At 38.4% G+C, this 22,967-nt stretch overlaps 1 protein-coding gene across 15 annotated transcripts in view; it reads right to left on the bottom strand.

Annotated features, from left to right (window-relative positions):
* The window catches only part of FGGY (FGGY carbohydrate kinase domain containing), a 158,307-nt gene that overhangs the window by 84,918 nt on the left and 50,422 nt on the right, over positions 1 to 22,967 (bottom strand). For 13 of the 15 annotated variants that reach the window (XR_008450974.1, XM_054073028.1, XM_054073033.1 and 10 more), the window contains one exon: positions 2,571 to 2,686. Coding sequence is in view for 13 of the 15 variants with exons in the window: in XM_054073028.1 (XP_053929003.1) it covers positions 2,571 to 2,686 (116 nt within the window). In the remaining 2 variants the exon portion in view is untranslated. Of the gene's footprint in view, positions 1 to 1,657; positions 1,763 to 2,570; positions 2,687 to 11,908; positions 11,950 to 22,967 lie in introns of those variants that run through there. The other 2 variants (XM_054073037.1, XM_054073038.1) reach the window with 2 other exon arrangements.

Here is a 22,967-nt window from a genome sequence, read left to right on the forward strand (position 1 = left end):
AGAGGGCTGTGGTGAAAATTTATCAGGCATTTTTCTTCAAATGGAATATACACTCCAGTACTCAGAGGTCTAGAGTACATGAAATTTTAACTGAATTGTTAATGTCTTTCTACGTTTTATAATACCACAAACAGATAGTCATCGTGTGCCTTCACCACAGCAGAGAAATGCTAATGCTTGTAGTACACAACACTTTCATAGCGGTTTAAAATATATGCCATCTTCTACTCTGTTGGTGGGCAAATTAATGGGTTCAATAAATTTTGTAGTATCTCCAGATAAGACTCTTCACAACTGTGATCAGTAAATTCATGATGAACAGCAGGGACAACAAACAATTTATTATGCGGATTCCCTGAAAGGTTTGTGTGCTCTGAGAAATGCAAAATGTCAAAGGCCTGGGAATTTTCATATGTGAACCCACGCCTTGGTGTGGGAAAGGTTTGTGGAAGATCCTAAAGGTCAGATGTGAGGGTCTCCCTTATCAACAAGGTCATATGCTAAGTTAAACTGAAACTAAAAGAAGCATACTACCTGGAACCACAACCACCACTCTGATTACAGCAAATGTATTTTTAAAGGGCAAGACATTTTAGAAGTGATATTTAAAAGTGTATTTATCAGAAGAAAGAAATATTTACATTAAAGAAATTGTCCTAAGGTAATTTCCGCAAGTATTTCCAGTGTCATGAAACTTAAAGCTACTTCCAAAAAAAAAAAAAAATCTAGTTATAACTATTAATCTAAATTTCCCTCTGATAGGAAACAGTAATGATTACACTAGCAATAATAAAATCCCCACATAGTTTTTCTGCCTATTTTAAACTGGTAAGCTATGTATTTACTTTTGTTACAGTAAGTAATTTTTTTCTGATTTTACCTTGTGATATTTTGCTTTGTTTAGAAAGAAAGGATGATTCAGAGACCACTAATCTTTTAGGAGAGATATGTGAGAAAAATACTATTATCTCTTTTTACAAGGAAAATGTGCAGGCTTTAAAATACAACCTTGTGTTTGAGTTAAACAAACCTTGAGCAGACATACATGGACTTGGGCAAGCTTGAGAACAGAAAAGGAAATTCCACTAGAATTACTTCAGACTTGTTAGGTTTTTGGTTTTGTTTTCTTTTTAGAGTTTTTCTCCATGCACAATCTCCCTTCCGCCTACTTCTACCTTGGTTATCTAGCAATTTTGAGTTCCTTAATCAAGCCAGCAAAGTCTACCACTTCAAATTCTTTTCTGTCAGATGTAGCACACAATGATTGCTACTCTACCATTTAAAACATGTATGCTTAGGTACTTAAAACAGCAAATTGCTTTGCACTGTCCTTGAAGTGCAGTGCATAAATATTGTATTAAAGCCCCAGCTTACATTTCATAAATAATTTATGTTTAAAATACTCTTCCCTGAGACCACCAGCTACTGTGATGTTCAGTTTTCTGGTAAAAACATGTACTTATTGCAAGTCTTATTTTAACTTGTTGAAGATTTCATAAAAGCCACATGTGATGGATGTTTTAACAATAGCATTCAAACTAAAACCTCAGGAAGCTAAAAGCCTAATGGCCCTTGTAGGTTTTATACCTTTGCATAAGCAGTTTCAACTGCAGGGGGAATCTGAAATATATTCAAGAAAGCTTTCAAGTACAATTACCTGATAATGCGAAAACGACTTATAGTATATTTTATGATGATCACAAAACTTTATAGATTTCATTACATTTCATTTCACTACAGTCTTCCCTACACCATTTCCATTTCATGTTGCTGCATATAAACTGCTGTACAAACTTGTTCAAAGTCCTAGACATAAAAAAAAAAATCAAAGGAAATTTCAGATAATTAACTTTGATGAATGAGCATATTTTAATTCATGTCTGGTAATATTCTTGTTAATGACATGTCTGCTTAGGACATCCATTAAAAGTCCATTAACTTAACAGGGAAAGTCTAATAAAGTTATCCTAGAAATTTTCTGGTATATTAACATTATGGACTTTTAATGAATATCTGCTGTAGGAATTGCTATTAGCACAGCTACTATTCTAATTAAACTTGGGCTTTAAGAGAGTGAAAAAAACAGTATGAAGATAATAATAAGCAGAAGTAGCACTTTTTTGAGAATTATTATAAGGGAGATTGGTACAGGTCGCAAAACATGCTGTTAGCGACAGCTATAAATTATTACATTGTGGCTTTTTTTCCTCATAGGCTGCCATCCAATATACGTCCACGATATATCAAGCGTTTCCCTCATGTAATCAACTGCTGAGACTCCCATTTACTTCTCTATTGTTGAGGCGGAGCACAACTGAAAGGCTAGCTAGTTCTTTCCCAAGGGTAGAAGATACAAAATTTGAACAGTTTTTCAAGACAATGTCAAGTAAAAAGTGTACTTAGGAAAGCAGTTACCTATGGGCATCCAGCCTTATTACCAACCCACCTAAGGCTTCATCAAATCCTGCTACATTTGTGCTGACATTCACAATAATCCAGCAAAAGACCTATTTATATGTATATGTCCTTTTGATGTGTATACGTATGTATAAAACAACCCCCTGATATACCTATTTTTTCATACTTATCCTTCACCAAATCTTCCAAACCAATCATTTTCCAGAAACTGTCATCCCAACCTCCATTGGAAGTGTATGTCCACTTGCACACTACTGTACAGAGGGACCTAGAAAAAAGACAATATAAACACAGAATCAGGAAAATGAACACATTTGGTTTTGCACTTTTGACTAGAAAGCAGTTTGTGCAAAATGATCTCTTCATTCACTGGTCAAACATTCCAAGCATAATGTTAACATTAAGAAAAAAATGGTTACTGTTTGGAGCGCACATCTTGAGATACCCTAAAAGGACCTTATGTTTAAGATTCTTTTCTGCTGGAACAAATCCTGGTCTGCCCACTTCATTGCGTAAATCAGTCAAGTAACAGGCCATGCATAAGCCTAGCATGAACATAACAGCTCTGCAGTAAGCAGTTCAGAGAAAGATTCGTGCTTTTCCGGGCTGTACCTAAATAGCAATGTTTTTCACACATTACACCCTTAAAAACTTTCAATTGCTTATGTTCAAGCTGAGTTACAGCTTGAACATGAGTTTGCAGGAGATTGTGTACACACTGATAATTGGATTAAATGGCACTTCCTCTGTACCGGCAGGTACAAAATACCTTTATCTGGTGAATGTATACAAGCAAAATCACATCCAACTACCCAAGCTTCTGCATAGCATGTGTTCAGGAACCACTGCCATTAGGTCTGTGTTTCAGCAGAAGCCCACAGCAATTCAGTGACACGTGGAAACAGCACAAGCCATGATGCAGCTGAAGTGCAACGTTAGGTTCTTTTTCAAGTCTCACTCCTGATAAGCTGACCCTGAACTTCACTATGACAGCATCACAAGGGATGTGATGTGATGCATCTTCAGGTGTGGAATATACACAAAAAAACCTCAAGAGAAACTGCAGAATTGTCTATCATAGCAAACAGAACGTTTTTTCTCCTAACGTAATCCATATTCCAAACCTCTCATTCCCCCTCAAAATACAAATAGCATTCCTGCAGATCTAGTGTTACACAGACTGCTCTCTGAGCACTAAGAATCATCTCAGAAGATCAGTACTTAATTGTGCTTTAAGAATCAATGAACTATTACTTATTAAAAATGCTAAATACTACTGAAAATTTCAGCTGCCTGTTGCCATGGGACTTGGTAGTGGAGTAGTAGTCCAAGTCCCATGGCACTCCACTACCAAGTCCCAGACATCTCAGATGCATCTCAGGGAAACAAAACATCAAAACCGTTCTCAAAGAGAAGCTCCTCTCAGAGATGGATTTTTTTTAATATCTGACAAGACAGCTTATCTGGGACTTGTTTTTAGCCAAGGTGTGCCTTCCCAGACATATTCCTTTTATAGGGATGTTACAACTTGAACATTTATCTTTAAAGCAAACTGAATTTTCCTGAAGCATTTGACTTTTCCTTTCAGTTCTGTCTATCTAAACAAAATTCCTGCCTACAGAAAACATTTTCCGAGTTACAGTAAACCCTCCCTTTAATCCAAGTAAGCTACCTAGGGACCTAGACATGGAAAAGTAAAGTAAAGATCTAATCATTGTATTACATATTGTTACTTACATTACCAGAATGCCTAGGAAAGCCAGCTCTGGACAATGACTGCACCATTTACAGAATTTCTGAATGAAGAAGGAAGACTGCTGCCTTCAAGAAAACTTGAAAATAAGACATTAACACAACTGATACTCAGATACAATGAAGTGTCCCAAAGAATGTCATTGCGGATCAGCACTTACAACCTGTTCCTATGAAACACAATCAAACCCAACTAGATACTCAAAATACCAAGTTTTCAGTCAAAGGGAGAGATAAAACTTCACATAAAATACTCGCGGCTACTACAGATCCAATTGCCCTCTTCCTGTCTAGGCAAAGTAGAGCTTCTTATTTTACTGTTGTAACAAAAAGAACGCAGAAAATAATAAAGGAGCTGATCTTTTTGTAAACGAGGCCACTAAGGGAAAGAATTCTGCTACTTTCAAGCTTGACAAACATCCCTGTCATAGTATTCCATTAATTTATATAGAAATAACCCACAAACAATGCAACTGCGAGTGCCTCTCCTCCACTAAAATACAGTAACAGAAACTAGCAAAGAAATACAAAAACAGAACAGAAGAAGAGAAGCTGTTCTTATTTACTATCTACAAATCAAAGCTGCAGCTTCTGGACACCAATACTGTACACACAGTAAAGACAAATACAAACAGGAAGAACATTTACACACAGCTGGAAAATCATCTGGAATTTGGATCCACCATCTTTGAGGGTTTACAATGAGAACCAAGGATGTGCAAGTGAGGGCAGGATTCCCACAGGGTGGGACAGCTAAAGGCACTGTTCTCAGCTTCAGTGTACATCCTCTTCCACAACACTGAGCAGAAGATCAGATGATTGTATGGACTCCTTGCATTCCCATTTTCTCACCCAGGACAGAAATGTATTCTTTAAATACATCATGTTTCATTTCACTCTGTTCTACTAGAGTGACCACGCTTTTACAAGCAGAGGACTGTTTATAAAGGTGCATTGTTTGCTGTTTGCAATGAGAGAAGTTACTAACGTTACACATGTTGGGTGAAAAAAGAAATAGGGATAACTATTGATATCCTTATAAATACCACGGCGATTATTTCAAAGTCACTCCTCAAACAGTTTTGGCACCACCACCACCTCCTTTTTTTCCTCTTAAAGACCTAAAATAGGTCAGACAGTTACAATTCAGTGTCAGGTTTGAAAACAGAAAGGCACACAATCTGTAACTACAGCAATGAAAATGTTGATATAAGAAACTCCAGTTTCCAAGGCTCTAAAAGCCAGACACAGAAAACTAATTAAGAGCTTTTACAAAAAATGGGTAAATAAATAAATTCTAGACTGCAGAAAATAATGGGAAAAAATAAACATTTTCCTGAAATCAGCTCAAACCTCTCATTAAAGGGACAAATAAAGACAGCATATTTGAAATACAGATCGCTTTAGGAAAAAACAACATAGAGTGAAACAACAATGCATCAAATTTTCCCAAATATGGTAAATAACAAATCATAACAAATCATCATCAGGGCTAAACATGTATTTTTGTAATTAGATCAATGCTATGAACTACTGCCGCACCCTGAAAAACGCATTAAGGATGAGAGCTAAATGTCATGGCTCCTCACTTTCAACGATCACAAAGTAACTCCCTCTGAATCTCCAAGCTTATCCAAAGAGAAACTGGAGCAGTCATGCTGAACTGCAGAGCACATTTCAAACAGGGGCCAATTCTCCCGTACGGCTCCCGCTGAGCAATACCAAGTTACATACATATGCCCACTGAAAAAGTGCAAACAGAGATAAACCAGTCCTAGCCAATCCACTGAATTCCAGCCTATTGGACCTCTCTTACTGAATTTGGCTGGACTGAACATACTGTAGTACGAAACGGCACTGGGGCTGTAAGCATCTTCATCCTACTTCTGTAGATCTATAAATGTGAAGCACTTACAGCAGAAGGATAAGTAGATGATTTCTGGTTGAATTTTTAATACAATACAGAAAGCATGAACTAGGAAGGACACCACTTCCCCAAACAAATGAACTGGAAGATCAATAAGTGGAAGGTTCTTATATGAAGACCATCCTCAAATCTGAGCTAAACCACTAACCACTGACGTTGGTAGGTTTTCATTTTCACGGCTAAAACAGGAACCTCAAAATGCTTGTTTTAAATGCAGTCCAAGCATTTATGCTTCTCTGGGTTTTAAGCTCCTTATTGCCCACTTGCTGCCACTTCACTGCCATGTAAAAAGTATGTGATTAATTGAACAATTTAGCTTTATACAAATCCTTAATACGTAAGAGGAAATATTATACTGCAGAAAGGCATTCTAGTTTCTTAGAAAATAGTTACAGAAAAAAGGATTTATTTGAAATGCCTGTAATGACAGATTTAACTTCACTACACGCTTCAGAAAAACCTGGATTTGTTGAAATCAAACCCCTGCCACTTAACTGATGAGATGCTCTACTAATTATGCACAGCTGCTCAACTGGTATGTCCTAGAGAGCTGTAGGCACATGTAGAGAGAGCAGTTTGTTCATGGTTTTTCACCTTTGAATACCAATGTCATAGATATATATTAGCTTTTGGGACAATCGCTCAGAAATTTTCCTCCAGAGTATCACCTCGAGAAAGTGTCAGCACAACACATAACTTGGAAAAACTTTAGCCAGAAAGACATTATGGTAAAGAGGAAGCTGAGGAACCAAATCATTACACCTACAAAGAAAGCCTTAACTATTAGAAAGTTTTGTATTTCACAGCAACTCCTAAATTTTATGAGATGAAGGGCAGACATTAAACAGGAACAATACTGATATTCACTGTGGTGCATTCCTTTTTTTCTGAAATATGTGGCAGTATTACCTCAATTATTTGCCCATAAACACCAGACTTGGACTAGCTGAAGCTGGATGAACCAGATGGATAGAAGCAAATGTTCCCTTTACTTCAGTACCAGCATCAACTGGGTTCAAAGGTGTGTAGTCAACATGCAACCAGCTAGGCAACAGACCTCTCTCACCCGCCTTACCTAGTGCAGGACTTTAAAACAAGGTCCAGAACCCCTCAACAGCATAGGCCATATTTAGCTAGGCTGAAATACCATGAATTTGAAGGTTGTTTTCCTCAAGCATATTCCCAATACAATAAAATGAAAGATTTCCTTTCTCTGCTCAGAACAAAAAGTTTTGCTTAGAATACTCCTCCTGAAAAAAAAAAACAAACCCAACCCTTTTGCATGGAAAACTTTTATTTAAACCAGATTTTCCACAGGAACATGCTTATGTTTAGAGTTGCTTACAATTCTAGTCTACAAAGAACTATAGGATCCTACTTGCCTCCAACAGCCTCAAGAAAAACTAATCCCTGCCACATTCATACAAATTGGATTTGGCTGGGCACAGCATATTACACAATCCCTTCTGCCACTGTCTAGCTCTGAGATTTCGCACATCTCTTGCTGAGGACTCACTCCGGATATGCTGAAGTCCTGGATGACCAGAATCTCAGCATGCTGAAAAACCCACCAGCAGTATACATGTCCTCAAAAGAAAACTATAAGGTTCAGGATTCTGTAGTGATTGAACACACACTGATAATTCAAAAATGCTGTCTGGAGGCAACTATTTTCCCCCATTAGCCTTTGAAAGGATCCAGGGCAACTAGACTTGTGACCAAAGCAACCCAGATGCTCCAAGTTAGTTAATATGCGGCTCTTCCTGCACTGTCTACCCATACTGATTATTATCTCTCACTCTGTTGTACTTCTTGGAGAGAGGGAAATCAGATACTCTCATAAAAAATGGGAAGTACTCTGTGGCCTTAGTTATCTGCATAAACATTTAACTAAAAGATAAAGGCCACGAAAAAGCTTCTCCACATCTACTTAAAAGTTGCCAGAGCTTTATGTTTTGGTCTGTTCTTTGCCGGCAACACATCCCATGCTCCAGAAGGGATAAAGCAAGCAAGGGCATGACTCCAAGGTCCGCAGAAAATCTGTCCTGGCTGGGAGAATACTTGCTATCTATGACAATGAAACACAGTTTGGGATAGTTCTCCATAGATGCAGTAGTCTTTTGAAAGTCATCCTAATTTTGAGTAGAGTTTAATATAAAAGTCCTAGCAACAATAAAAGAAATGTTTTTTCCCTGAAAAGCGAACCCATAAAGTATTCACGCATGACTTTCCATACAAGAGGATTGGTATAATACTAGTTAGCTCAGAAAACAAGTCAGCTACCGGCTTTGAAGGCAAAGCACCCTGTCTGGAACATCCTGAAGGGAATGGAAGCTTTGCTTTTGATTGCATATCAAAAGTATCTGCTTAATTCATCCTAACTGGGCAGAAATTACTTAAAACTCATTAAAGTAATTACTTTTGCAGGCATCATTAGCAGTGTAACATTTTAATCACAAAATATGTTCAATGGATCACATCCACGAAAAATATCCTTGCAACCTGGATGTCACACTGAGAGCAACTTGGTTGTGATGAACTAAACCCAAATGCACCTGTTGAAGATTGTACCAAAGCTAAGCCCTACCAGAGTTAGGATAGGGCATAGTCAGGTCCCAAAAGAAATTGAGCGCAGTGCAATGAAGTGACTTTCTGTGGTCTGTTGCCCAGATTTATTTAAAGTTACAAAGAACCAAGAACCATGAAAACTGTATGACGTTCTGAAGGCAAGAAGAAGACCTGGAACAATGAAGCACGACTGTCACAACATCAAACATGTTTTTCCTTTTGTTCTGCAAACTTTAAATTTAAAACAGATTTTTAATTTAAATTGAAAACCAGGGCTTAGGTTCTGTTCAAGTGAACTTCCCCACACGCTGACATCTGGGCCAAGCTGTCAATGTGCTCCCAAATTATGCACCCCACAGTCTTGAGGCTTTTTAAAAAAACTAGTAATTTACCGCTCTAACAGGGTCACAGCTCTGACTGTGGTTTCTACAAAAATGTTCCAGACAAAACATTAAGATACAGTACACATACTCCCAGCATCCAAGTTTTATATTAAACAGGCTTGGGCATTGGTACTGCAAGAGCCTGGAATACAGCCGAGATTCTAACAGAGCAATAGGAAACATGTAATTATTCTCTGCTCCATTATGGCTAATGCCATATATATTAATACAGGTCCTTTGAAATAGAACTGGATTATTAGATCCACATATACTGCTGGTATTTATATTTGTCTTGCCAATGTCTCTGCCTCCCTTGTGCATTTGGCCGCTTTAGGGGAAACAAGAAAATATGAAGGTAATCTGTTCTAAGGGAATACTTCTCAGGTAGTAGGAGAAAAAAGTGACACCTCGTCATTTAGTTTTGAAATCTATAAAATAGATGAGATGCTCCCCATGTTATATGTTTGCTCAGAAGAAGGACGGAGTGGTGGGCTGAGCTCACGGTAGTGTAAGAAGAGCTGCACCTGTTGTCACGCAATGACTCTAGTAGAGCTCAGGCAGATTAGATTTAAACCACAGGGCCAAGTGAGCCTGGGTGTGCTCTTTTTCACATACACTGTCTGCATTTTACTCATTTCACCTATTCAACAGCTCTTTAATTGCGTGTACACAAACTGAAACATGTCAGGGTCTGTTCCACCCACTGAACTGTGCAAATCCCAAGTTCCTAATATTTACCACACACCGCTTTTTATTATTATTGCCTTTGACCCAAAACCTAAGAAATTCCTGCCTGCCCAAACCCATTGTCTTAGCTCAGCAGTGCAATATGATTCTGTCCTGAAAAGAGCTTTTTTCTTCTAACAAAACATTAAATGTGCCAAACGAATAAGACAGGTGGGAAAGCCTGTTTGAGACAACTAGCAGACATGTACCAGTTGCACTCAGAGGCCTTTGCATATCTGAGAACTGAAACTCAGCCAATAAAGGTAGCAAGAGAATTACAGTAATCAGTGTTAGCAATTCTATTAGCTTCATCCTTTCCATGCTCTGGATAACATTTGTATTTGTCATAACTAATAAAAAGTATTCTGACTGCCATTCAGATTTTTTAAAGAAGTTAAATCATAGAATCATAGAATGGTTTGGGTAAGAAGGGACCTTAAAGATCATTCAGTTCCAGCCCCCCTGCCATGGGCAGGGACACCTTCCACTCCGTCAGGTTGCTCAAAGCCCTATCCAAACTGGCCTTGAACACCTCCAGGGATGGAGCACCCTTCATCTCTCTGGGCAACCTGTTCCAGTGCCTCACCACCCTCACAGTAAAAAAATTCTTCCTAATATCTTATCAAAGCTTCCTCTCCACTCCGAAATCTTCATTAAAACTGGACAGAAAAAAAAAATCTATAATATATTTAAGTATAGACATAAAACTCCAGGCTGAACTTCCTTCCATCTGCATGATGCAATGAAAAGCCAGTACTTGTTAACATTATGGCAAATGGCAATTTTGACCTATTGCACAGTGAAATGGGATTAAACTCCAGATCTCAGCCTTCAAGAGTTATATTCCAAAAATTATTTGGATCTTCCTGAACTGAATCTTGGGAAACAGCTCTTCAGTTTCCAAATAAAAAGTTTTAGTAGAAAAGATTTCTTTTTACTACAAGCGTGGAAGTTTGGTAGTAGATACCAATCCACAGTCACCAACCCAAAAGACAGTGAACAGCTCGTGACCTGTAAGCTGAAAACACTTGAGCTAATGATGACACTGATATTTGCCTATATATAATACCCTTCCAAACCCTTTCAAGTTAATTGGTTTTTCTGTTGAAAAAAAAAACTATGCTGAAGTACTACTTTTGGCTTTTGGCTTAGTTTTCACAGGTTTTCTTTAAAATCTGTGCTTAAATTATTAGTTGAAATTTCAAGATTCACTGTTCCCTCCATTTTTTTCTGAACACTGCTGACTCAGTGAGATTGCTTGATCCTAAAAGACTCCTTCACAATCAACAAGACTAAATTTTGGTTTAAGTATTAGTCAGCTTGTAATCAGCAGCTCTGTTGGCCTCTCATCTGGGAAGTCAGAAGTCTCACAGTACTGGTGGCGCAGCTTTTATCTAGAAATGTAAAACAGGTCTCCCTTCCTCCTCTGTAACTGTCTCTGATAAAGCATTGTCCCTTATAGAGCAACGTGCTCTTTCAGCTAAGAGGAAGGCTCTTAGGGAACCGCAGATACATCACAGCCCTTGAGGGACTGGCATCCATCAAATCTCTGACCAACAAAACTAGGCACTACACCAGCACTTCAAAACTTATTTATCAGACAAGGAAATGCATGGGGCTGCAAAGGGTAACGGGGTTTGTCCAGTTCCCACAGAAGTGAAACGGAAAGTTTCTTTTCAGAACTTGTAAGGTATTAGATCAGACTTCATCACTGCTCAGGGAAACCTGTGCTATAGATCTAAGCACAAAAATGGTCCCTATGCATCAAAGCACAGCTGTCCAGAGGCAGGCAAACCAGGGAGATATGGCCACGACCAGTTTTCCCATACAGGAGCTCTAACTAGGACAAAGGTTGCACTATGTGAAGAAAAGCTTTGGCAAAGCATGTTTCACAAATGTTGTCTTCATGGCCCCTTGCTGGCCAGCACAATCTCAGTATTATTATATTATATAAGTTCTTGACAATATCAAGGAAGAAAACAGAAGAAAACTATTTCTCGTACAACCATAACATAGTTCCCTTGCAGATTATTTCCAGAACCTCAACAAGAGGAGGCATTTCACGGCAGACATATTACCATGAGTCAGAGCACAGCAGATAGAAACAGGATTCTTGACTCTTCTGAGCACATACCTCCACAGGCGCATGTTGAAGTCCCACTCCCAGACCTCACCAACACTGAGCAGGAAAGAAAGCCTTTCAATTAGTAAATCAAAAAGTTAAAATTATTTCTGAATAAAATTATTTCTAAAGGGTAAAAAGGAATAATTAACTCAAAGCTCACCCTAGTATTTGGTGTTCACGCTGTAACACTTTGCAGGTTTTGGGCTGTTTTTTTAAATTACAGAATTCTCTAAGCAAATATGTGCTTATTAAAGGGACAGATTCTATTGTATGAAAAATGCAATTCATATTTGCAGTTTTCTACACCCACATCTATAATTAATCCCTGATTACAGCCACTCCCTGAGTAGATTCCATGTTATATTTAAACTTGGGTGCCACTTTGAAAGAAAAAAAAAAACCAACAATAGGATCATTTTCAAAGACCACATAGCAACACAACGTTTCAAAGCAGCAGAATGCTTTAAACTCTGGTATCAACCTACTGACCGCTCCAGACAGAGTGAAGAGTGACCTCCAATTACCACCACAATAAGCACAGCTGTATCTTGAGACGTTTAAAGTGTAGGTGTGTCCTGCACTTCAGAAGAGGCATGAGACTGATGTTGTATTTTACAGATATACCTCGAACTTAATGACAGACTGCTGGAAAACCACTTCTGTGACACTCGGACTGTAAGGATCAACCATGTAAATAAAATGCTGTGTTGAATAAGGTACCTTAAAAATGTAAGTTTTGTACATCTTGCCAGAGATATGGAAGTATGCATGAAAGTATGTATAGTAGGAAAACTCACATTTTACTTTTTCATAAACACACAGGTATTTATACACACAGATATTGACTTTGGATTGCGTGTCTGTCTCTATAACTGTTGGCTGTAATCTGTTTAAATCTGTCCATTATAAAATAGAAATAAATGCATCAAACACTGCAAATGTCAGAAAAGTGATTCACTCTGTTGTATCACACTGACTAAAACAAGATGAAGTTTCTTTTACTGCTTGTAAGAGTCCAATCAAAAAAAAAAAAAAAAGTGCGTTTCTCATTAGGAACACACTACCAAAAGATTTAAAGACTCTTAAATTCAGTTTTCCTAGAAGAAGTGATGTCATCAGACCTGAAGGGAACCACCCATCTCAAATGCAACATACCCAGTCAGATTAATCCCTTGGGTACATCCAATACTTTCAGTGGATTCACATTGGGGATGCAGTTAGCCAAACACGTTGAGTTGGACCAGAAATTATAAAATAAGAATATTTTATCCACCCACATACGCCTCACCACGTCATGAGGCAAAGGGAAGCAAACAGTCAGCAGACAGCTTGCTTTTTTTACTAATTTCATTCTGTATTATATTACAGACACTCAACCAAGATTCAAGCCCATTGTCTTCGGCATTGTTGAAAAACACATAATGAGACACAGTCCTAGACACAAAAATGTATTGTCTAGACAAATCAGACATAGCATGTGGGACTGGAAATATTAATCCATTCTCTTAAAAGATGGGAAACAGAGGCAAAATAAATTGAGTGAGTTGGCCAAGGGACAAAGCGTAAACCTCATCCAAACACCTGAACAGAATCTTAAACTTCAGAGGGTCAGTCCAGAGACCCAGGCAAAAAGATACCATTCAGACACAATGCTGCTGCACACTTTAAAAACCTTCATATGCACAGCTAGAGCTGAGTCTTTAAATATGAGAGTAACAAGAAGAGTGCATGCATATAAAATTGAATCACCATTCAGTTTTAAAAGCTTAATAAACAGAAGAGAGGTTATAAAAATCATTCAAAAATGGCAAGGCAAATGAAAAGCAAAACTGGAAATAAAGCCCACATACCCAGCCACTCCAGTCCGGCAGCCTGCCCTCTGGACATACCTCCTGCCATTACGCAACATCAGCAGTGTTTCAGTTCAATTTATTCAGAAAAATACACTCTCTCAAGCAATCCGCTCTGCATTAGGAAGTCAAATATCTATTTAAATTAAGAACTTGTATTTAATAAACATCTTCTGTTACCTTCTTCAGGCAGTTAAAACTATGACACTGAGAACTGAAAGTATCATCATACAGAGACAGTGCTCATCTTTCCTCTGGAAGTCTAAACTTAAGCAAATTTACCATAGTTCAATGTTTCACCAAACACTCAATGAAGTTAGTCAAAAGATTAAGCAAAGACTACAAGTAACCAAGCAAAAGGAAGTCAGGTTTCGGGCAAGCTCCCTCACCACCATATGGCTTTTGACAGAGGGTGATTACCCCCTTCAGCAATGCGTATTTCTCGCAGCATAGTAAGGGCAGCACTCCGCTACTCACATCCACACGTGCATCACCTCACACATCTGTCAGGATCAGCCAGGGCTTCAGCTGCTGGCCACCACATGGCCACACGTATCCTCACATCTCTTAGCTGCATTATAACAGACTTTATTGCTCAACGGCATTGGCATCAGCAGGGTACATGAAGATCACAGTTGTTAGCTTCAAGGTACTTTATCCTTCTATGGTATGAAAAGGAACCATGGGACATGCACGACCAATGTCAATGTTCAGGATGCGCAAAGGCTCAGGAAGCAGTGTGGACTTCTCCAGTGATTTAGAAAGTGTGGCATGATACTGAGGACAATGTCTGGCCAGCAGCCGTGCGGACACTGACACTCCATGCACTGACAACAAAGAAATCTCCACATGAGCAATGCTACACTTCATGATCTGGTTTATGCTGTTTCCATATAATTGAGTAGAATTAGAGTGGTGAGAAAAACAACATTCTTACAAGCCTAACGCTGATATTTTGAGAGAGAGAACTATTAGTTCAGAAATCTCTTCACAAATTCACTATAAGGGCATATTTTACTAATTCGTAAGTAAATAATATGTCTATTCCTAACGTCAAAACTGTCGAGAGGCCAATTTAGCACAGTACTTCAAGATATGTGCAAGATAAAGTATTGAAGAAACGTCAGCAGAGTTAATGGGAGTTTTTACCAGCTTAGTCAGACTACTCTGAACTGGAACCCAGGCTGTCATGCACTTGTGGCCAGACAAAGCCTAAGTGAAACCAGAACAGAAGCAGCAAAATTGCCAAGAGTACTGCAATAAAAAAAGTTTTAATAAGTACATTTTGATGCAGACTGATCCAATTTCACATGGTAACACCAATACTGAGCCCTCCTCCTTTACTCAGGCAAACCACCTTCAAGTCTTAGTCAAGTTAGGATGACAGGATTGTGCTGCCATGTGCACCGAATCAATGACGCATGTTAGGGATTCCTACACAGGCAACACTGCACAGGTGTGTTGTTACCTATGGCCACAAAAATCCATTCAGTCAAGGTAAACTCTCAAAACTGCAATATACTTCTAAATTTTGGTCCAAATTTATAATCATTAGTATCAGTTTTTAAAAACATTTTTGATGGTCAGATATTAAGATAAGGCTTTAAATCAAAGGAAAAGCAAGATGGCTTATTTCATATACATCACCTGCTGTATTGTGCGCTTGTATTTAAAAATTTTAAATGACAGTATCAGTGAGCCTACTGCATTTAATAATAATAATAATAATAATAATAATAATAATAATAAAAACAACGATGATGATGATAGTTTGCATTTACAGTCCTTTGGAATTGTATTCCTGTAAAAAAGAGGGTAAATTTTTGAGTAAGCCTCAGAAAGCAGGGTGATCAATATATTACTTGGATAGCTGCATGATTTCGCAAACCAAACAGAGAAAATGCTGCCAAGTAGAATCACAAGGAGTTCTGAAACAGGTAACAGAAGTGAGTATAACCATACATAAATTTCCATTAAGAAAGAATTACAAAACCAGCTTATTTACACGAGCAGGGAGAAGAACAGGAGATCAATACAAAAAATAAGGAAGGGTACAGAGTAGATAAATCAAGTGTCGTTATTCCTAACAATACAGCACTAAAGACATCAGAACAAAACAAGCAATCATCATGCAGTTGACAAAGGGTATGGATAATGCTGGAAGCAATCATCATGCAGTTGACAAAGGATATGGATATTGCTGGGACCAAAACCTTAACAGGAAAAAAACCCAAAACAAAACAAAGCAACCCACAACTACACATTACACGGACATCAAGACTGCTTCCACTCATAATAATACAGAGAAATAATATAAGGGAACATAAACCCTCATTAACTGAGCATGATTTAAAAGAAGCTTCCCCAAAAGGAGGCTAACGTTATCAATTCTAGGGTTTCTCCCTCTTTTTTCCCTCTGAAGCAATTTCTGCTGTCATTGCAGAAGTGAAGGCACTGGACAAAATGAACCTTCACTTTGACTTGTTATAACAATCAAACAAACCAACCCACAGGCTCTTGGAAGAGTGGCTAAAAGAAAGATGCCTGTTACACAAGGAAGGTGGACATCAATGGTTTTTACATTCATTTAAATCTTAAAAACAACTTCATCTGGGAATGAACATCCACAGTGCTCTCAGAGACAGCGCTCACCCTCCCAGGTAAGGCGGGTAATGCCCGAGCTTGCCTTACACTAAACACAGTGAAAGGTGACGGTTAAACCAGAAGGGTGGAGTTTACCACTGTTCTAAACTCTAATGAACTTTTTCAAGCAGCTCTAACAACACTCAAATATTTTTCTCTTTACACTCTACACTCTTTAATGCTCTGTATCTCTTTAATGAAAAAAGAAAAACTCAAGAATTTACACATTTGTTGTTTTACCAAGTTAATTGATGGAATTAAAAAGATCACTCTTCACAGAAACCCTGTACATTTTCATGTAAGAGAAATTAAGAACAATTTTTTAAATGCAGTTTTGCAAACTACTGTTGATCTGTGAGCTTGGTCCTCTGAAGACTTAGGTGTGAGTAACCTGACCTGAACAAAGAGTGTCTTTGACGTCAACTAGAAAATTTATGTCAGTCACTTGTTTGCATAAGCAACTGCAGGATTCTGCTTGACTTTATATAGATAGCCCTTACTAATTCCAGCAATTAAGTCAGCAATATCAGGCTGCACATTCTGCATAATTAGGTCATTTTCCTTGATGTAAAGTGTTTTGCATCTTGACAAAGAAAAGTACAAAGAAAATTAACTTGCTGATGTTCCAAGATGGCTCTAGAGGTGAAAGGCCAACTTTCACCACTGAAAAACGCTGACAGGAATATAGTCTCAATTTAACTGCATTGCCCTGTCCTGACTTGCCATGGATGGTATGAAAATTAGGAGGAGGGACAGCACAAGACCTGCTGTCCTGCAGTATTCTGAGAAATGCAACTCTGGACTGCAGTAATGAAAAATAGAAATAAATAAACAAACAGATATAAATCAAAATAAAAAAAAAAATCAGCAAGTGTGACTTGAAAGGCACTAGTTACTTAAAGAGAATTTTCTGGAAGAAGGAATAACACGTCATACCAATGGTTAAATGCCCAGTGCCTTACATGTCCGAAGATGCTCTTGTTGTCTGCTAAGTGCTGCCAGCCAGATTGCCTGACTGGAGCAAGACATCAGGTGAAAACTCCTCCCAGTGGACTGATCTTGATTTTTCCAAAGACACAATTTTTTCATTATCCGTGCCAATTAATCTCAATCAATAACATACAGTCTGTATGCAAATCGTTACCAGTGTCATACAGAAATCATAAAGTATGTTTTCTGGGCCATAAGAGGACAAGATGTTCAGAGGAGAAAAATGGACAGTGTAAGAAGAACAGTTCCCCAAACACTCATGCAACCAGCAGCCTGCTCATACCAACAGGCTTGGACAGCAAATAAAGAACCCAGACCAGCGAAGCACTTAAGCACATGCTTTAACTTTAAGCACGTGCCTAAGTGCTTTGCTGGAAAAGGCCCAAACAAAAGAATGAACATGGTTAACTGAAAAGCCCTTCAGATTCGGATTGACTGCTTTGTTTTTCCATTAACTTTAGTTGCTAGTAAACACACATTTGGTTGCAGCATCCTGCCCAATATACTTAACCCGTATCACAAAAATAGAGACCTGGTACAACCAATGTCTTTACTCAGGGCAGTTCCATGAATTGGAAAGTGAGGAAATTGCAAGACGTGCTTGGGATTGATGCTACTTCTAAGGCAGGAGTAGAAGCAGTACCTTCACATCTCTCTGACATGTAAACCCACATGAAGGCCCCGGCCACTAAATAGTCTTTTAGTACTTCACCAGACAAGCCTCCTCTTGCATCTGTCTTCAGGGAACATATTTTGGAGACCTCACAAAGAGGGCACAAAACACTGCCACAAGACTGATGGCTTTTCTTCCCGTCTCCCACTTGTGAAGGAAAGAAACTCAAGCCTGGAGAAGATAATCTCCAACTCCAGGCCTTTGGAATGTGACAGTCTTTTTTATTACCTCCACCTTGGTCCATTAATAACATTTCCACATGCATCAAATTTACCTCAAAATGAAAACAAAATTCCCTAGAATATCTTAAGCAAAACGCTTAAGTTAAAAAAAGACTGGAGTCCAAAAATGGAAAGATGATTAGGGAGGTAGGTAAAGTTGTAATGAAACAATAATAAAAAGCCCTAAGAACACATCATATATTCATAGTTCTTGAATCATTAAGACTCTGCTTGACAGCTCTCACAAGCAATGGTATGGCAAACTCACTGACTTTTAAGCAAGAGTGAAAGTGGTTAAGCCCTAGGACAAATAATTTGAAAATCTCAGCACAAGTCTGATCTCAGAGAGTTTAACGGAATGCAGACTGCCCCAAAACACAGCAGCTGTTTGTTTTTTCTGCCACCTTTCCAAGGTTCATGTCTGGAGTGAGGATAAACAGTTCTGAAAAAAAGTTATGTGGAGTTCAGACTTTAAGAAAATAAAACATCAGACTAGTATTTCTTGTAGAAAGATTAAACCCCCCAAACCTTAAATTATTCAGTCCTGGAAGTTTTCAGGTAGAGCTCTGAGGAGCAGCGGTAGATGTCTTGAGGCTTTAATATATTAAAATGCTTTCTCTAAACCAGTCTACATTTTCAAAAGCTTGCCCTGATGTGCTTTTCTTGAGCAACAGTCCTCCAAGCAGAGCTTTGAATTTAATAAGGTAAAATTGCATTCCCTGTTTTAGACACACATGTGGATACACACATACACACATTCAGATAAACCAACAAGTAAACAATACAGCAGATGAAGCCATTCAGATCAGCCTGAGGTGATTTCCACCAGTACAGTAGATATCAGAGTTGCAAGACAATTTGGTCTATGTCATTTTGGACATCATTCTTTTACTCTCCCTCCTCCTTTCTCCCCCTATTGTTCTGTTTGTGCCAAAGCAAATGAGCATCTACTACTTTAATTAATTAATATGTCTCTCGATAGGTTAGGCAATCTCTTGACTCGTAACATTTTAGTAAGTATAACTTTCCTTTGATCCAAATTTAAAGAGATATAGCCTGAAAAAGAACGAGTTAATAGGAAATCTAGTTAGATAGATTACCAGCAGAGCTCACTGGTGTAAATACAGATTGTCTGTGTTGCTACAGGCAGGTCAGAAACAGCAGGGAATTTCAGGCACCATGCTGGTATCCAACATCTGTTTATGAACTGTCCCTTATGCACAAAATGAAGGGTTAGTACAGGACAAAGTATACAAAACCAGGAAGCTTGAAACAAACTGGAATCTCTCCAGAGAGCTCCCCTGTTATATTCATACCTGGCACTACCTGCGCATCAGCAGGAGGAATAGGGAATGATGAAGAACTCTAATCTGTATTTAAGACACATTCAAACTGCATATACCATGAGCAAGCATTACCCAATATGACATAGGAAAGATAGTGTTCACCAAGGAGACTACATCCACCATTCTTTCCAAATCCAGGCTGCATGTGTATGCCCATGGAGCTTGGGGGATGGAAGTAGGGAGGGCAGGAATGACAGGGACAAACACGAAGAAGAGGTGTCAATAGTGTATCATGCTCCTACATTCCCCATTTTCCCTTATTTATAGAGATATGAAAACACTAGGCAGCATTAACCTCACACACAGATGCTGTCTTCAGGGAAGTAAGTACAACATCACACCTACATTTTCTGTTAAGACAGGAAGCGTGCTCATTTTTTTTCTTGAAAGTAAAATTACATCAAAATACTGATTTTTCTTAAAGGAGCCCATATTAGGTATTTTATATACAATGACAAACAAGCATCACAAACTCCCAAGTACAGTTTCATGGAAGGAATCTCACAAGACTGAAAGTACAGGAAAACAGTTTTCTGTCTATCTTGTGAAATATTTTCCCCCTTTCATCACTTCTCATAAAGTATCAAAACGCCTTAATGTGCAGATCCAGCCTCACCCCTCAGAAGAAAGAACTCATCTCAGAAAATGAGGTTCAAAGGAGACTGTCTTTCAAAGTTCTAAATTTCAAAACTTTTAAGTTTCAAACTACAGTGAACAAAAGTTGCAGTTAACTTCCTTCATCCTAACAGGGTGCACTACATAGGCATGAATGCAAATGGGTTTTGGGGTGGAGAGGGTTTAGAATAGAGCAGGAATATCTCTCTTTGCGCATCCGCAGGTAAGTTCTTCCTGCTTGGCTTCTGCAGCATGAAGGGCTCTCCTACTTTCTATCTCACTTTGACAGAAATTCCTTGTGTGTGGGTACTAGAGGCAATTGCTAGGCCACCTTCCAGTGTGTCCCTTCTACTCTAACAGCCACTGGCACATGGAGTCTGGGAGCAGTGGCAGGAGAACCACAACTCTGGGACTGCAGCCCCACAGCTAACACAGGAACAGGCTCTCTGAAGAATGCTGTTCATTTCCAAATCCTCACTCAGGAGAGTCCAAGGGTACATCAATAATGCAGAGCACTGGCAAGCCCATAACACAGGCTGACAAATGTGAGATAGCACACTTGAACTAAAATAAAGTGGACAAACCAAGGTTTTAACTGTATTTTAGCAGCTCCAGAGGCAATTAAAAGCCAAATGCGAACAATATGAGCCAAATTTATATAAAATCCAAATATTATCTGAAGCCAGCTGATTCCAAAAGATAAAAAAGATAACATCCTCCCTTGACTTTAAAATAAAACTAACAGCCATGACGGAATCTGAAATTTCAACTATCCTATCCACAGGAGAACTGAGTTTCCTATGCATGCAGTGTCAGACAACCAATAAGCATAACTTCAGTCATCTTTGCTGTATCACACCACAGTCATTATTGCTTCATCTGTTTCTCTCCAGTCAGACAGTCAGAATCCTACCACTGAAATTTAATTAAAGAAGGTATTAAGAAAATAAACATCTTCACTTGGAATGTCTTTGATTCCATAAGTACACATACATTTAATCCACTGAAGACTGAAATACAACCTTTCATCTAATAAGCATCCTAATGGAATGGCACTGGAATAAAGAACTGGGGAAGGAAAAAAATATATCCTTGGTGATTTCCTATACCACATTATATATTTATGTAATATCAGGCTCACTATCTGGCAACATCAATTTGCAAGCTACAGTAAAAGCGTTCACTATCTCAGTGTAAGTAGAAGGCATAGCCAGGCACTTACAGCAAATCAATAACCAGATCTTACTCCTCGTTAAAGCTGCAGATGGTCTATCACAATGAAGAAATGACAGAACACGTATGTGGAAGTGTCTGCTTTCTTTAGACACATTCTTGAAAGCACTGTATCATTCATCTAAGCTTATTTTTATAGGCAATGACAGGTCAAATATAAAAGTGCACTATTTTGAAGGTTACAGAGTTGGCAAAACTGGTATCCCTGCCACGGACAAAGAATCACTTTCTTTTGAGTCTGTGTTGTCAGGGTATCTACATTTCAAGTTAAAAGGCTCCTCTTTGGATGATATGAATGCTAAAACAAATGAGAAAGTCCCGTGTAATCTAATGCTGCTTTAGAGAGATACTGTACATGAATCATGACACCATCAGTGTCATCCTACAGCACAATGAGAATTTCCAGTGAAAGTTACTAACATTAAACAGATTTAGGTGGGCAGACAACAAAAATAAAGCAAATGTTTAAGCAAACTGCCTTCCAGGCCAAGACTGTTGTTACAGCCATGTATTATAGTGTATAGAATAGGAGGAACACTCTGGTGGTGAAAAGCATTTGTTTGGGAAGTCTGGAGGAAGAATTGGTCCAGAACAAATAATTTATAGCGTGATCTGTGAAAATCCCTATGGAATAGGACACTTAATTCTCACTGCAAATTAGACAGAAAGCTGGACACTCAGCTAAACACTCAGAAAAATGTCACCCTTCAAATTATATGGCTATTTTCCTATCTATAAAATAATAATGCCACCTTCTTACTTAAGAGCATTTTAAGGTTGAATTTATTAAGGCTGTTTTATATGCAGGATATTATAGAAGACTAAAGTTTAAAAAAAGAAGAAAGAAAGAAAGAGCCTCTCATGGAATAATAAATTTAAGTAAGTTTTAAGACTTTTCAGCATTATACGCACATGCAATGCACAGAAATCGTGCTACATAGCTTTCTTTTCCTTCTCTGGATCAGAACATTCCTGGAATGTTATTGTTTTCTGGGGGGTGATTTTTCAGAATTTACTGTGAATACATGCATTATGTATGTGCACACTGAAACACTGCTGGGGCTGTAAACAACACAGGACCTCATAAACATGGCTATTTTCTTATGTCATTCAAATCTATGCAAGAAAGCAATTGTTACATTGCTTTGGCTGAACAGAGATCCAGTCTCACATGGACAAGACCTTTGTTGCATGGGGCTTTCCATGGAGTTTCATATAAGGAAGAGTTAAAAAAAAAATAACAGATTGTTTATCACGTGCCTTGTACCATGACTGTCTGATCCCTGATGGCATCCACAGAAGCTAACGCAAAAGAAACAGACCTGAAGAAGAAACCTCCTGAAAAGCCAGCCTACATCTGAAAAGAATTGAGATGACTGTAAAGACACAAGATTAACAGAACCGAAAGACAACAAGCTCCTCTGCGGTTACTACCTTGTCTTTCCTCAGAATTTAAGGCCATAACATCACAACCTCTTTCGATACTGCTCCTCCCTG

Source organism: Cuculus canorus, chromosome 8 (assembly GCF_017976375.1).
Source record: "Cuculus canorus isolate bCucCan1 chromosome 8, bCucCan1.pri, whole genome shotgun sequence".
Lineage (NCBI taxonomy): Eukaryota > Metazoa > Chordata > Aves > Cuculiformes > Cuculidae > Cuculus > Cuculus canorus.